At 32.8% G+C, this 16469-nt stretch overlaps 1 protein-coding gene across 1 annotated transcript in view; it reads left to right on the forward strand.

The window, feature by feature from the left end:
- Ser (protein serrate) overlaps positions 1-16469 on the forward strand; it is a 234395-nt gene that overhangs the window by 178293 nt on the left and 39633 nt on the right. Inside the window, exons 6-7 of the mRNA XM_088194899.1 lie at positions 4258-4318; positions 15372-15505. Coding sequence (XP_088051025.1) covers positions 4258-4318; positions 15372-15505 — 195 coding nt within the window. The remainder of the gene's footprint in view (positions 1-4257; positions 4319-15371; positions 15506-16469) is intronic.

Raw genomic sequence — 16469 nt, forward strand, 5'->3', positions numbered from 1 at the left:
TTTAACTGCATGAATTTTGCACAAATGCGACTGAGGCCAGGCAAACATGTCAAGCATGTCATAGCGTAAATGGCAGTGTCGCCAACAATGATAAGTAAATAATAAAATCCCTTATATTTTACTGCCCTTGAATATTCACTGTCCAGACATTAAGATAAATATAAGCATTACCTTGAATTTACTTTAGAGTTACAGAAATGTTTTTATAGTGTCATTTCAGCTTTTTTCAGAGGAGGGTAAAAGTTAACAAGTCAGTAGTTGTTTTTTTTTAATATTTTTAATTCATTGAAATTCTCTATATTTCATTAAATGATATGGAATTTCCTAGCGAAATTCAAGCTTTAGAATCCACGTCAAAAGCATTCAAATCGTGCCGTCGCCGGCACAGAAAAAACCGGGGGGATTTTTATATTAATATTACAAATTAAATGAGGAACATATAAACCAATTTTTGACCAATAGGAGAACGCAAAAAACAATTATCCCTTCTCAGAAGTCAAAAATCCACGCCAAAAGCAATAAAATCGTGTCGGCGCCGTCGCAGTGGGAACGCTCGTTACCGAGCGTTCCCACTGCGACGGCACCGACACGATTTTATTGCTTTTGACGCGGATTTTTGACTTCTGAGAAGTGATAATTGTTTTTGCGCTCTCCTATTGACCAAAATTTGGTTTGAATATACTTTTATTAATACTCTTATATTAATAGTAATATATGTAAGGATAGCTATCATATTTTTAAAATGTATAATGTCCAATTGCACACTAACTATGGAACATTAAGCGAGATGTGACACCTGTCTGTACTTCTGCTTATTTTCCCGTGAAAGATGAGTTGGCTTAGTTTGTATTTTGGAGTAAAACTGATTAGTTTCAGAACTTTCATTAGGTTAGGTTTGGGTTTGAACAGCAAATAAATGTTTCGCAACTGTCAAATTGAATTTCATAGGCATTTTATTGCAGTATATAAGCAATCTTTGGTATCTGTATATATTTTATTGCAATATATTGAATAGTACACAGTTGAATCTTTCCTGCAAGTTTACATAGGATTAAATCATTTATATAATAATAAAGGTTACAAAATAGAAAATTTTAGTAAAATGACATATTTTCGGGATAGATTCGATACTGTTTTTTTTATATTTTCTTTGAAGGATAACCCGATAATTAATGACGTAATTTTAACTCTTTCCGGGGAGAAGGAAAGTTCGTTAGTCAATATTCGTTCTTTTTATATTTTGATTTCTTTAAGATGCATAGTATTTCATGAAATGACAACTCAAGAGGAGGAAATGCCCTACCTATCTCCCCAAAATTACGTCCCTGGTGAAAGTAATTTTCTCTATGTTTCATATCTCTTATGTTATGTATAGAAAAGTATCCTTAAAAATTGCCATATTTTTCAGACGTTATTCGAAAAGTGCTCTTGTAGCTCATTTTGCACGATCAAAGATCGATCTCAATGTTATGTCAGCCACAACATCTCACACAAGCACTACCTCTAACCTTTCCGTGCACGTCAGGCATGTTGAGCGTTTTTTCGAACAAAATCGACAATCTCGCTTAATTGCTTACATCACATCTCGTGAGCGACCGATGTCTCGATGAAACCTTCTAAATATTCACATAGTAGAACACACATCGTACCCCTTGCCCGATAGCATCTAGTCATGCGGATCACTCCTTTACACAGTGTGATCGCTGGTAGAACAACCACCTTACCGGGGGGACTCCGCCCTATCTCAATCGAATCGAGCCTCACGAATATTGAATGATTCGTCCATTAAGACGGGCTAATGAACACGCCACGCCGCGGCCTGATTTACGGCCATTGTCGACATATTTACGTGTTTAATTTAAATTAATTCCGCATTTGTTCGGTCTGGGACCAGGGACCGGATCGTGACTCGGCCGCACACTCATTACTCGCATGGTGGCGTGTTTCGCCGGCCCTTGCCTGATTTTCTGGATTATCCCCCTTCGCCGAAAACGGGTTTCGATCTCCTCTTAACGATTGTATGATAAATGACCGCCGTCGGGAGATAAACGGTTGTCATTGTCGCAGGAATGCTGAAGTGCAGAGTCGAGATGGGGATTTTCACTCTACTTACTTATGTGTGGCGCTTAAGTCTCCATCTGGACCATGCCCACCTGGAACGCATTATCATTCATTAAACATGTTATCGTGCACTTTAACATAATCAAATTTTCCTTGAGATTATCACCTATAGATTTAAATAACTTCGGGTCGCTTTTATAAAATTATTTTTCCCTATTTCCCTATTATAAGGCAGTTCTAATTCATCGATGTGCATGTTATAAAATATACAGTATTATAAGTAAATTAAATAGCTTTCATAGCTTGTAGCAATTATACATTATATATACACACACATTGTTCACAGATGCTTGTGGTCAATTTTCACATTCACCCTACTCGCTTTTCCTATGTAAATTTCACCGTTACCGCCTCGAGAGGTCAAAGGCTGAAACAACACGTTACCAACTACACGCTATCTATTACGTACACACCGGGTTAATCAGGCGTTTTCAGAATTTGAGGCATCTAGAGAAGACCGACCGTTCGGAATATAGATGACACGTCCGAGAAATAACTACACTCGGTGAATTCTCGAAAGGTCGCAACGGCTCTGGCCTTATAGGACATTTTATATACGCGATACATCTTCTCGACCGTATGTGTGTGCGAGCATGTCCCGTTGGTAGTTTTGTTTACGAGGAGGCGGTAATTGCCTGTCATGTTGGGCTACCAGAAGAGAGCTGCCGTCACCGAGTACCGCCTCTCGGAGCACACAGCCACCGGCACTTGACACGTCTCCAAACTGGCCCGCAATTGAATGGGAGGTAGTAGCCTCGGGCGATCAATTGAGGGGCGTCAGGAACGGAAATGCGGAAAATTATATGTAATTGAAAAAAATTAGTAATATAAAAAATATTCTTGGAATATGCCTTTTACTAGTTGAACATACACCAAAGTGGATCATATGTTGATCAGCTTGAATTAGAATAATCAATTATTTAGATCGAAAGAAAAAGCAACATAATTTGTATTTTGTATAACTTCAGATTCGATAGCAAAAGGTTATGAAGTTCATGCAAAACATCACTGAATTACCTCTGAAAGATAGTAAGTGAGCTAAACAGTAGTAGTGAGGGCACCCCGACAAAGCCGCGCCGTCATACCCGCGCCAAGTCAAAACAAAATTAATTTTATAACATGGTTTTTATTTATTAATAATTACAAATATATATATATAGGAAAAGGGAGGCGTCTCGCTACCGCTCGCGCCGACTTTCACTGTAGAACCAAACAATCTAACCGTTGTTTAATGATATTGTATTGATTTATTTTCATTTCGGTATATTTTGTAACTGTCTAGCATTATCCAATCCATGAATAACTGTTCAAAAAGCGAATCACTAGTGATAGAGCTGTCCACAAAACAAAATAATTAGAATTAAAAAAATCATTTTCTTTCATTTTATTAAATTTTATAATTTTGATTTGCGCGGCAATGTCGACCCGGCTTTATCGTCGCGGCAATGTCGGCGTTGTATTGCGCGGCTATGTCGGGGCGGCTTAGTCGGCGCGGGATTGTCCGGCGCGGCTTTGTCGGGTCCCCGTAATGAGACTATTTAGCAAATCTTATATAAATATTTTTATAAAAGGGCAATTGGATATTGTTACATCATTTATTATGAAACATGGAGTTTATAGGAATAAATGCCTTATTCATCTAAATTGATACTAAAGACTTCAATAAAAATATTCAAGTACCGAATAAATTCGTCCGTTTTTTTTTCACTATTCGTAATCACGTTTATAATGGAATATTTTGATTTTTTGATTTCTAAATAAATACTGCACAGAATCTTAACTTTTATTTATAAAAATGCGTTATTCTTAAAAATAGGTCTTAGCTGCAAATTGTAAATTCTCTAGTAAAGAACAGAATCTGATTCAAAACATAGCGTTTTATAAAAGCGTCATTTAAAACTGTACTTTAAAACGATAATAAGAATATATAAAAATACAATATTTTTTATAAAAATAGAAACAACTAAATGAAACAATTTTTTATAAAAATAACTAAACAATTATATGCCTTCAACTATATTAATATACAAGATTATAAAATTACTCTGTATTATCTAATTTAAAATATGTTTGATCTATAAATCAGACATACTGAATTTATGAAGATTTTTATTAAATAAATGTTTTATGTTTCAGCCCTTTGCAAACCAGGATGCCATCCTGTTCACGGAAAATGCGATCGTTCCGGTGAATGCGAGTAAGTACATTTAATTTTCTATTTATATTTTGTCATCACACATTTTTTATGAAGCAAGCTATGTTTATATTATTGCATCGTGTTTGCTTTGGTCCTCAGGCAGAGAAAAATATTGCTCAGTCCGGAAGCAAATTAAAATAAAGTTGACTGATTCAGTTATTTGACATGCCTAGTAACTTATACAATAACGCTTACAAATACGTCAAAATGTCAACTGAAATGAAAATCTTTCCCTATTCGATTCGTATCGCTTTAAGCACATACGCCCCGTCGTTTATAGACGTTTTCCCGATAATAAAACCGATAACATGTAGTCTTAATAGCGGACAATGCCGTGCCGCAGTCCCGTCGTGCATTTCCCGTCAGCAAATTCTCAGCATAATTCTGCACTAAACATTCAATTAAGCGTTGCGATCGGGCCACGAGGGGAATCGTAAAGCCGCGTAATTAATTCCTTTGTCTCCGACTATCAGCGATACTCAATCTGCGGCATCGAAGGTGTAAAATTTATATATTCGCCCCATGAATATATGCATGAGCGTGACGGGATTACCTCGGCTCGCGAGCCACGATTGCGATTATATGCAATTGCTGAAAATGGTGCGGAAATTACTTTTGGAATATGTCGAAGCTTAAATTAAAACAAAGGGTTGTACAATACTATCTTGGGAAACTTATTTAATTGTAATGTATGAAAAATGGAAATAAAAATTATTTTTATTTCCTTGGACTATCTTCGACATGTATTGATAAAAAAAATATTCACATTTAAAACAAACAGCAAAGAAAATTTAATTATCTTTATTGTACTTGAAAATATGATAAGTGTAATATAATAAGTTTCTTATGGATGAAATGAATCATGAAATACGATGATAAAGAGTATAAGAGACAATAATTATATACAAGCACTGATTAATTAATAATAATTATTATAAAATTAAGACACGTACAAGGTGTCGCAAATGTAGCTCGTAAAGAAACGAAAGCTCGTAGTAAGATTTAATAAATGTTAATAATAAGTTAACATTTTCCTCGCCGTTAGTAAGCGAATAATAAATTTCCGTAAATGGCCACTATGTGACTGTGTGTGCATGAAATGCGTACACATATTTAATGATCAGTCGTATATCAATTAAATGTAATAAATATAACGAGACTCTTAATGCGGCGAAGCTTAGTACGAAAGTTGTTCGCTTAAGTTTGTGATTATAAAGTGACTACATTGTATAAATCTTGTGAATATATATATATTTTAATAATATTATAAAGTCCAATGCTTGAAATATTGTAAATTAAGTATAAATATAGGATGTTAAGTTTTCATTATTATTTATAACCTAATAATGCAAACTTATCATTAAAGAGTGTATATAGTTTATTTGCCATAATTTTTATCAATTGTATCTTGTTGAAAATATTTTAAAATATTTTTCGAAACGCAACTGTAGATTCTCTAATGAAAATCTTATCGGAAGTGTTATTGTATTAAATAAAATAAATTTAAAGCCTTTGCAACCCTTGACACAAAAGCAACCCTTGTTCATAAATTTCATGCGTGCTTCATTGTTAGATCGAAGCTTCTACCAATCCTTCAAACTCTTCTGACAAATAAAATGAAATATAATAAAAAATATCTGCATCTCAATATTTAATTATATACTATTATTAATAAATGAAAACAAACCAAAAATTAAAATTAAACTACATAAAGTAACGCGTCCAGTACACGCACGCTTTCTATCTTTGGTACCTCACGACAGTAAGAGACTGACGGCTAGTTGGAAATAATCGTCCAATTTATTTTAGTAATATTTTACTATTTTAATGCGAATTTTCTTTTTTCTCAGAATTTGAAATAATTTCTTTTGTTCAGTTTTATTATATTATTAAAAAAACAGCTGCGATTTAACAGCAAAAAAATTCAAGAGCTATGTGCATTAAATAAATACTTTTTATTATAAAACGAATTCTTTGTTCATTAATGTAAGTTGAATCTACGGCTTTTTTCATCGGAAGTGATTCGTTGCAGAGTTATTCATCGAGTGTTTACTGTTCTGAGCAATGCCTCTCGTATCTAATCTGTCCAACAGTAATGCACAAGCAATTCGTTTTATGGAACAGTTATTTATATATGTTGCTCATTTAAATTGTTCTCTAGAAATACGTGTTTTTTTTCAAATAAATTTTGAACAACTTCTGAAAAATATTTCAGGCATAAATTGGTTAAGTTAAGTACTAGGTAATCCCGTAATAAATGTCGTTTTTTAATGCAACAAAAAATCATTTTTTTAAGTTTACGTTTATTTTCATGATTGAAAATGTATTTTTTTTAATTTAACCTTTTCTCGCCTTTCGGTTAATTTTTTGTTGAATGTTTTGATGCAAAATATTCTAATAGCCCTCATTTTTTTGTCTAGGAAGTATTGCATTGATCGAAATAAATCATAGTCGAAAGAATCAAGGTCTGGATAATAAGATGGATGAGACAAAACCTTTCAGCTAAGTCCCTTGATTTTATCGAAAATCAATTTCGCCACATTGACGTACTGTAACTGCTTAACTTTTTTTGATAAAAGCATGTTTTTTTACTTTATTTTGCAAACGATACAGCTGTTTGGCCAGGTTTTAGAGTTTCGTAATGCACAATCTCTTTGCAATCCTAGCATACACACAAAATAACTGATTGTTTTAGTGAGACCGAACTCAATGTAGGTTTTGCTACTTGACTTTTGGATAACCACTGTATTCTACGATGATTGTTGTACAACACCCATTTCTCATCTCCAGTTATCAAATGATCTAGCAAATCAGAAGCTCTTGGGCATATGCTGATATGCGCCGACTTGTTTTCTTCGCTCAATTCCTGTGGAACCCATACACCTTGTTTCCATGCCTTCCCAATTTTTTATGTGTCTATGTATTATTGGATCAGACTGGTTTAGCTCCTTGGCCAGCTGTTGTAAAATTTAAGTAGGATTTACTTTAATTTATGTAGCCAACACATCATACTTTATCTTTGCTCGTCCCTCACAGATGTGAGGGACGAGCAATTTTAAATAATTTAAGAAATTTAATAATTTAATAGAATATTTTAATAGAATAAATTTAATAATTTAATAGAAATTTAATAAAATTAAATAATTTAAGAAATTTTAAACGAGAGAATAATCAAGAATAGTCTTTGATAAGACTATTCTTGGTTAATCTCTCGTTTAAAATTTCTTAATGCATCTTCTTTATCATTATAGATATATAACGTCACCTACTACTTCACAAATGTTTTTAGTGGCCGTAGTTAGCATTTTTTTTTTAAATTAATATAAATTTATGTAAAAATTCTGCCATCGTAAATTTTACGGCCCATTTTTTAAAATGTTCAAATGTGCATTAATACAGATATGATAAAAAAAATATTTAGGTATCAACAGCCAAAGCCTAAGTGACTTTAATTTAAATAAAAAAAATGTTTCGGTGTAACCTTATATATTAGTCTGAAGTCTTGTAAATCAAAGGCTTTAAAATAATAGTCGTAAAACTTTGAATTATACTGTAATCGATATGCGCAGTTGCAAGACAGAGAAGCAACTCTTGTTAAGGCAAGATGATAGCGCCTCTCAATAAGTGTACAATTAACGAGCAGAGCTTGGTTGTGCGACTTTTTTGATCAAACATTCTGACACCAAATGAGACTTACAAATAAATTTACTTCGTGCAACATACTAAAAAAAGCGACTATTAAAAGGTGTGTTACTGCTGCATAACATTGTGCATCCCTCATATAAGCTTGACCTTGCTCTAAGCGAATTCCATTTGTTTGACCTTTTAAATATTATCTTTTCTGACACACTCCATTCTATGAAATATGATAGAGATATACCTTTGCAAAAACCGTATTTGATTTCGTAACGCACGAGCGTGTTTCGAGTTAAAGAACTGAAATAAGCAGCTAATGTTTGAAAATAGTTGATAAAGAAATTATTTAAAAATGTATTCGCTCGAGGTTAGAACGGTTCGACGATACGGTTAACCCATAAACATTCATTCACGGGCAATATAAATCACTTGTGCAAAATCTAATTTATTCGCAAGTACGATAAACCCTCCCTCGATGATATATAGAGCCTTCCGTGACCTCTAGCATGCGCAAGTCCAGCGCTTAATTACAACACCCGCCATTTTGCTCATCACGGTCTATGGCCGCAGAGCGACGCGTTAAGACCCGCTCGTAAAGCGTCGGGGTGAGATCTTATTTCTGCCGTTCGTTATTAATAACGACCATAAAGTACGATATTTAAATGTGTGTTGCGACCGACGAGCCGGCCATTACCCGCGAGAGAGGAGAGCGCATGCGCGCGTGCTTCAAATTTAAATCCGAAAAAGAGAGCCCACTGAGCCGCATACACGTTCGCTATATTTATGAACACGTTCCGCTTTTTATTGGATCGCCGCGGTCGTGCACGCGAATTTACTCGTTGTTGCATTATTGTGTTTTGTTGTTTTTATTTTTTTGTTATTATTGCGATATTGTTTTGTGGGTTGTTTTATATTGTTTTTGTATTATTGCATGAATCGTGATTTATCGAGCGCTTGCTACCGCTTATAAACGACGGAGAATCGAATATGATAAATTTGATATGTAATTCAAACGAACTTTTTTTCTGAATAATAAAAATGCAAAAAAGCTAAGAAACAAAAAATCATTTCTAAAAGACCGTAGTAAAGTAGTTATGTCAACAAGGGAAAAAATATGACATTTGATATCTGACATTTTTTCTATTAACTTTCACAGTTGTTACGATTTATTAGTATGAACAGCTGCTGTAAGACTATATATTATAAGAAGGTTGATATATATACATATTAAAATAAAATTTAAATTATTTTTTGCTTCAAATCAGCTGTGTTTAATCTATCCCGAAAATATTTTTTTAAATAATATCGGAATACATTTCCACCAGTAGATATATATTTATTTGTAGCATAAAAAGGGTGAACTCATACCAATTATTATTTATTCAAGAAATTGTATTACGAAGCTAAAAATATATAAAATGGCATTTTTATCATGAGGACCGGAATCATTGTTTTCCCAGGGCCCGGGTTTGATCTCGGCGGCCCTGAATGCCACGTGTGTATTTTTACATGACTTTTACACGTATTTTAAGCATAACAACACTAAACCGCGCGTTATAATGAATTTCATGGTGACGTCTTTAAATTTTACTAATTTTTATATACACATATGATTTGTAAAGCGTCATTGTTTAAATGGCGCTTTGTAGTGTTTTCCTTATAGCACATTATTCATTTTTTGCCATAGAATTAATAATATGAGCAATCTTTGAATGTCATACGACATACCCAAGTCCGCGAAAGTTGTCGGAAAAACTTTTATTAAATAAACATTTTATCCAAAAATTTTTTTGTAGTTTCTCATGCACGAAATCGACTTACAAACCTCCATGATAGTTTACTAGATTTTTAGTCTCATTTTTCGTCTTGTTCGAATGTTAGTAGACTGACAAAGCTGTTTTTTACATTCTAATGTTAGTCCAGTTAGCACTCCAAGGTTAAAATAAAAATAAATGGTTACAGTAAGTTTTTTTCCAATATTTTTATATTCATCAAATAAAAATACAATTGCAGAAAAATACAATTTATATATGAATTAAACATCCATTTAAAAGCCGATTTTATTGAAAATGCTTTAAAAAATTCACAACCAGCTGAAAAATTATAAACCGATCCGAATCTCTGCGTCGTATCAATATCGAATAACAACACTTGCTTACAAATTACATTTTATCTCGAACGATGCACAGTTGTTATGAAGATGAAAAAATGAACAATCATGTTTCAATTACGTATGTATGGAATATGTCGGCTCCTCTCGCTCCAGCCTTTCCTGTGTCCGCAGATTGATCTAGTTAAATTGCGACGTTGTTCAACAAGAGCACGTAGTAATGATTAACAATATGCTTCCTATCGCTAGTGTATCTATAGAAAGTATTAATTAATTGCAAAATATTGCGGCATATCTGATGCTGCGTATGTGCAGCTCCATGCGTTGAATAGCAAGCAGCCGTGAGAAGCCGTTTATAAAATTCGCAACGAGCGCCACTCTGTGAAGCAGGAGTTGTAAACTTTATTTAATTTGAAGTGTAGTGTAAGTTTGCTCACACTTATATCCAGACTGTTCATAACAAAGGTGTAAATAAACCCCGCTGTAACACTTTGTCATATTTACAATATACAAATAAAATATTATTTTCACGTAATGGTGTTTCTTTATTCTAGAATCATATAAGTCTCGCGCCCGTTTTCTTTTTCGGCACCCAACGCTCGCACAGCTTAGATAATATAATCTTTAATAATGAAAACCACTATGTGTATTTTTGATATATTTAATAAAGTACTTACATCGTTTAACGCCTGTTAAAACGATTTTTTTATTTTATTACTGAATATGTTTTAATTTATTTTTTTTATTTTTTTTTTTATTAATATGTCTGTGCAACGAATAGCATGTTACTTTCTTATTTACAATGAACTTCACTCCTTCCTATCATATGTTCATATGTCATTTCCATAGACAGAAACAAGCAGCAGTTTCTTCTTTTGAACATAAGAAACGAGTCATTATGATTGATTTATTATTATCAGATCCATTTTAAACACACATTACAATCACAACGTTGTTGTTACAGAAGCTTAGTGACTCTTTCACAAGAATTCGCTTTTATTTTTATTTTTTAAATAGCTCTCGTAAACATCAACAAGGACATACTATATCGATTTAGATATTACGCATTTAAACTGTTATCCACACCTGACTCGGTGCGAATGTGAATCACGTAGATGGCGCATACGACGACCAATAAACAATGTTTCCTCAGTTGGCCAACGTCACATCCAAATGGCACCTATATAAAACAAAACTAATGACCGCGCCCGCGCGGAATTATGCGCTTATAATACGATACTATCCGCGCGTCTCGGCCGATAAACATGTCATAATTATTATACCTACCGTAGCTATCCGAAATGTCGAAAAGTGAAAGGACACAGAGAGCATATCTGTGAATCGAATAGCTTATCTAGTATTTGCGATTTGCATTGCGTATGTCGAAACGATAATATCTGGGCGAACATTGAGAGCGAATACCGTTGTGCGGACAAAACATACAGTCACGCAGTGGTCGACGCCTCTGACCAATCGGATTTGTTCGCGAAAGTTAATTTCTGCATTTATATTATTGAAAATTGTATATGTATATACTGTATCTTATAATACGGAAAGGTAATTGAATTCATCGATTGATGCTGCGGCACTAGCATCACGCGGCACAGATATATGGTAGTCAAACAAAGATTGAATAGCTGGTAGTTTATACGCAGTAAGTAAGCGCTTTTATAGTGTTTTTGTCATGCAATGGTGTAACTAGATTCACCCTAGATAAAAAAATATGTAAACACTTTAATGTTTTGCTAAAACAAAATGTAGATTTGCTCTCAAAAGTTCATTAAATTATGGTGAAGGGCAGCCAAACGACCTCAAGTAATAATTGATTATTTTAATAATCGAATTTACTGAATTAAAAAATTAGGATATTTTAAGAAAATATTGGTTGGTTAGAATGTCATTTGGAGGGGGGGCAGGTGGAATCATCACCCCCCCCCTCTTGAATTTGAACAGAAAAATGCATGTCATTTAATGAAATACTATGAATCTTAATGAAATCAAAATATTAAAAAACGACCACTGACTGGCAAACTCTTGCCCCCCTTCCCTTTCCTGGATAAAGCTGATATGACGTTTCTAATTTTCAACCATAAATTATTGGATTATCCCTTAAAGAAAATCTAGAAAAAAACAGTCGAATCTATCCCGAAATATTTTTTAAAACATGTCATCTTAGTGAAATCATACCGGAATATATTTTCACCGGTAGATATAAACCTTTACAAATGAAAAAACCTTTACAAATGGGAAATTATAACAAAAAACCACATTCACATTTTTATATTGCAATATATAAATGTGAATGTGGTTTTTTGTATATTTTACTTGTGAAGTCATAATACCAGGAAAATGCAGGTCATTTATAGAAATACTGTAAATCTTAATGAAATCAAAATATTAAAAATAAAAACACTGATGAGGCAAATTTTGCCCCCCCCCCCTTCCTGTGAAAATCTAAAATTATGTCCCTGATTTTAAACCAGAAATTCTCGAGTTATCTATTTAAGAAAATCTATAAAAAAAACAGCCGAATTTACCCCAAAAATTTTTTTTTTAAATATGTCGTTTTAGTGAAATCATGTCGGAATATATTTTTACTAGTGAAAATTTAATTTATCTGGCAGGTGCTAGTCAAATTTAATGTAGAAACATATACATGCGATGCATAAATGTTACATTGAATGTGTATTTTTCAGTGAAGTTATATTTTCACTAGTGAAGTCCAAATACATTTTCACTAGTAGATATATATTTCTACTAGCGAAAATGTAATTCAATTGATAGGCGCTAGTGAAATTAAATGCTGCTTTAAATTGATTACGAAACATTTCAATTTGACAGTTGCGAAATTTGCTGGGTTTTTTTCATTTGATGTTCAAACCCAAACTTAATCTACACGAATTAACCAAACCCTACTTGACCTAATGATAGTTCTAAAACTAATCATGGTTTTAGAACTTTCATTAAATCAAGTCTAAAATACAAACTAACCGAACTCATCTTTCAGGGGGAAATTAGCGAAAGAATAAGTACAGACAGACACCACCTCTCGCATATTGCTCCATAGTTTGTCTGCATTTCAATATAACACTATGTTTTTAAAAAATCATAGCTATCCTTACCGATATTACTAAGAAATTTTAATATTAAAGGGCCGATCAAATTATATTCAAACCGAATTTTGGTCAATAGAAGAACGCAACTGCGACGGCGACGGCACGATTTTATTGCTTATGACGTGGATTTTTGACTTCTGAGAAGTGATAATTGTTTTTTGCGCTCTCCTATTGGGCAAAATTATGTTTTTATGTTTCTTATTTAATTTGTAATATTAATTTAAAAATCGTAGTGTGAATGCCAGATTACCAAACGTTCTCACTGCGACGGTGCCGACACGATTTTATTTTGACTTCTGAGAAAAAATAAATATTTTTTGCGCGCTTCTATTGAGCAAAATTCGGCTTAGATATGCTTTATTTGATTCTCACTATTATAATTCATAATATTGTTATAAAAAGTATTTTTATAAACGCTTTATAACCGAGCGTATCTACTGCTACGGCACAATTTTATTATTTTTGACGTGGATTCTAATAAATTTTAATTTGACAAAAATATGCTTTTCATTTAATGAAATACTAACATTAAAAAAACTACTACTGACTGGCTAACTTTTGCCCCCCTTCCCCCCTGGAATATCTGAAACGATATCCTTATCGATACTATACTGTATTTGCTTTAACACGGGCAGTGCGCGAGATATCCCTTTCAGCACTATTCATAATTGAGAAAGAGCACACAATACGGATATACGTTCGATACACCAATAACAACCGACAAAGCAACCGTAATAAAAAAAATTAGACATCTTCAAATCATAAATCTAAATAATTCTAAATCATATAATAAATGTTTTATACCATGAATAAAATGTATGTCTCAATTTAGGGCCTGTTTTGAAGAAAAAAAAATATTTTAGAACTTCACAGATTGTTTAATTTTAAAATCCCTGAAAAATCAAAGATAGTTTTAAAGAAAAATCGCAAAAAAAATAATTTACAAGTTTACAACTTTTTGACAGATTTTTACACAAAAAAATATACATCATTTTTTTTTAAATTGCAAATAAAAAATAAGTCTTGAGTTCCGGTAATTCCCGGGAAATTAAAATTTTGTTTGTCAATTTTCGGTAATTAGAAATAATCGAGATTTATTATTACCAGTGACGTTATATCTTCACTAGCGTTTTATTGGAATCATATCCGGGTACATTTTCACCAGTAGATACATATTTCTACTACCAAAAATATTGACTAGATGCTGCTCTAAGCTGTCATTGAAATTCAATTTAACAGTTGCAAAACGTTCATTTGTTGTTTAAAGCTAAGCCTAACCTAAAATAATTAATCATTATACCACTGTGATATTCATCCAAATTAAGTTTCAACGACAGTAGGGCGACACATCACCTGTTAAGGCCAATATTTCCGAACGTTCTTGTTACATAATTTAAATGATGGTGAAATTATAATTCGATTGTTTATTATATTTTAACTGGCCTAGTAACCGGTATTATAATATTTTCACTGAAAAATACACAAAACTCTATGGTAAATTGTGATACTAAATAATGATATATGTATAAGTTAAACATACATAGATTCATACACAATTTAACAAATTTTAAAAGGAAGTTTATAGAAGAGGAATATTTCGAGGTAACGGTAGTTGAGTTTTGTTACATAACTGTTTTGTACTCATTATAAAATCCTTTCTTATATTATACGCCGTTATTGAAATCAATCTTTACTCAATTCGACTAAAAGGAAACGATTACAGGACAAAGAAAAGTTCGGTATCATTTTCAAGAAATCCGTGTTAAAATTATACATTATTTCTTTGAAATAATCGCAAACATATAGTCAGAAATACATACATACATACTTATTTATATTTGTAAGATATTAAAGCAGTTATAAATGACGAATTACCATCAATTTCTTACCTTCACAATCGATTGCTTTTTTTTTAGAATATCACAATTTGTGTAAAATAAACGGATATAAATTTCAACAAACATAAAAATATTTTTGAGCGAATCCGTGAATTACATTCGATTTTTACAATCTAACAATTCACCTCTTAACAATATACTGTCATTTTGTAAAAATGCATACTTTTTATGCTATTAGTATATGTATTAATTCGATTTTTTGATGGGTAAATGTACATCGGTAAATAAGTTTTATTTAAGGATAATAATATGTATTTCTTGTAAAATGTTTTTAATATTTTTTATTTTTTCAGATGTCGTCCTGGATGGAGAGGCGAATTCTGTGATCAATGCCAGCCATATCCCGGGTGTAAACATGGCTATTGCAATGGTTCATCCTGGCAATGCATCTGTGATACTAATTGGGGAGGAATACTCTGTGATCAAGGTAAGACTTTCATACTCCATACAAAGCTCATATTGAATACATAAAATGCGATTCAATCACCTTTGTTTCACTGCGCGAAGAATGATCAGTTTTACCGACAATGGCGGATGTAAACATAGCCACTACCTGCTTAACATAATCCACTCTCCATTCACCATAACCCGACGGAACCATTCAAGAAAGCTTTATGAGGGCGATACAGGAATTATAACGCACACATACGCACATTATACATTTATACGAGATATTCACGCTGAAATACCATAAATTCATCTTATTAATATACTGCACTTATTCGCTCTCATGTTTGAAAGGACATAAATAAAGCGATTTAATGATTCGTTTACATATAAAATATTCCATATTGAAGTTATGCGACTATTCCTTTATGCTGTGCCATATATTAATTCAATAAATTATTTATTCGAAGTTGTTTCATAACAACTGGTATCGTATTTCGCTCGATACTCTAATACTTGAATTGTTATTGTAACCCCAATTCACAGGGGATTTTAGAGAGCTCTCTATAAAAAAATGATCACGTCCTTGATATATTATCAATTCTGAAATCATTTTTTAAGTCGAGATTAATATTTTTAGTTTGTGTGTTACATACATAATTTAAAATATAATATTTAATGGCGATACGCTAATTAAATTAATATATTGTTTGGGTTTTTTGAGTGTGCCAAAAAGTTATTGATGTGAATTTGCAAACGGAGGGGTTGAAAAAAACACCCCTAAACGATTATGAATAGACCCGAGTCCCTAATGAATATAATAGTAATGGCTGAAGAGGCTATAGTAATTGCTAGAAAAGTGATATATTGTCTTCGATATACGAACCGCAAACTACCCTTGTCGCTCTTAAAAAAGCTACCCTTCGAGAGGGCATCTGTCACATAGTGGGATAAAAATGCTCTAGCACCATTCGCGCAAATGTCAACATAATAGAAGATCTATC

This window comes from Plectrocnemia conspersa, unplaced genomic scaffold (assembly GCF_051122295.1).
Source record: "Plectrocnemia conspersa isolate PC_06_02 unplaced genomic scaffold, ASM5112229v1 ptg000010l, whole genome shotgun sequence".
Lineage (NCBI taxonomy): Eukaryota > Metazoa > Arthropoda > Insecta > Trichoptera > Polycentropodidae > Plectrocnemia > Plectrocnemia conspersa.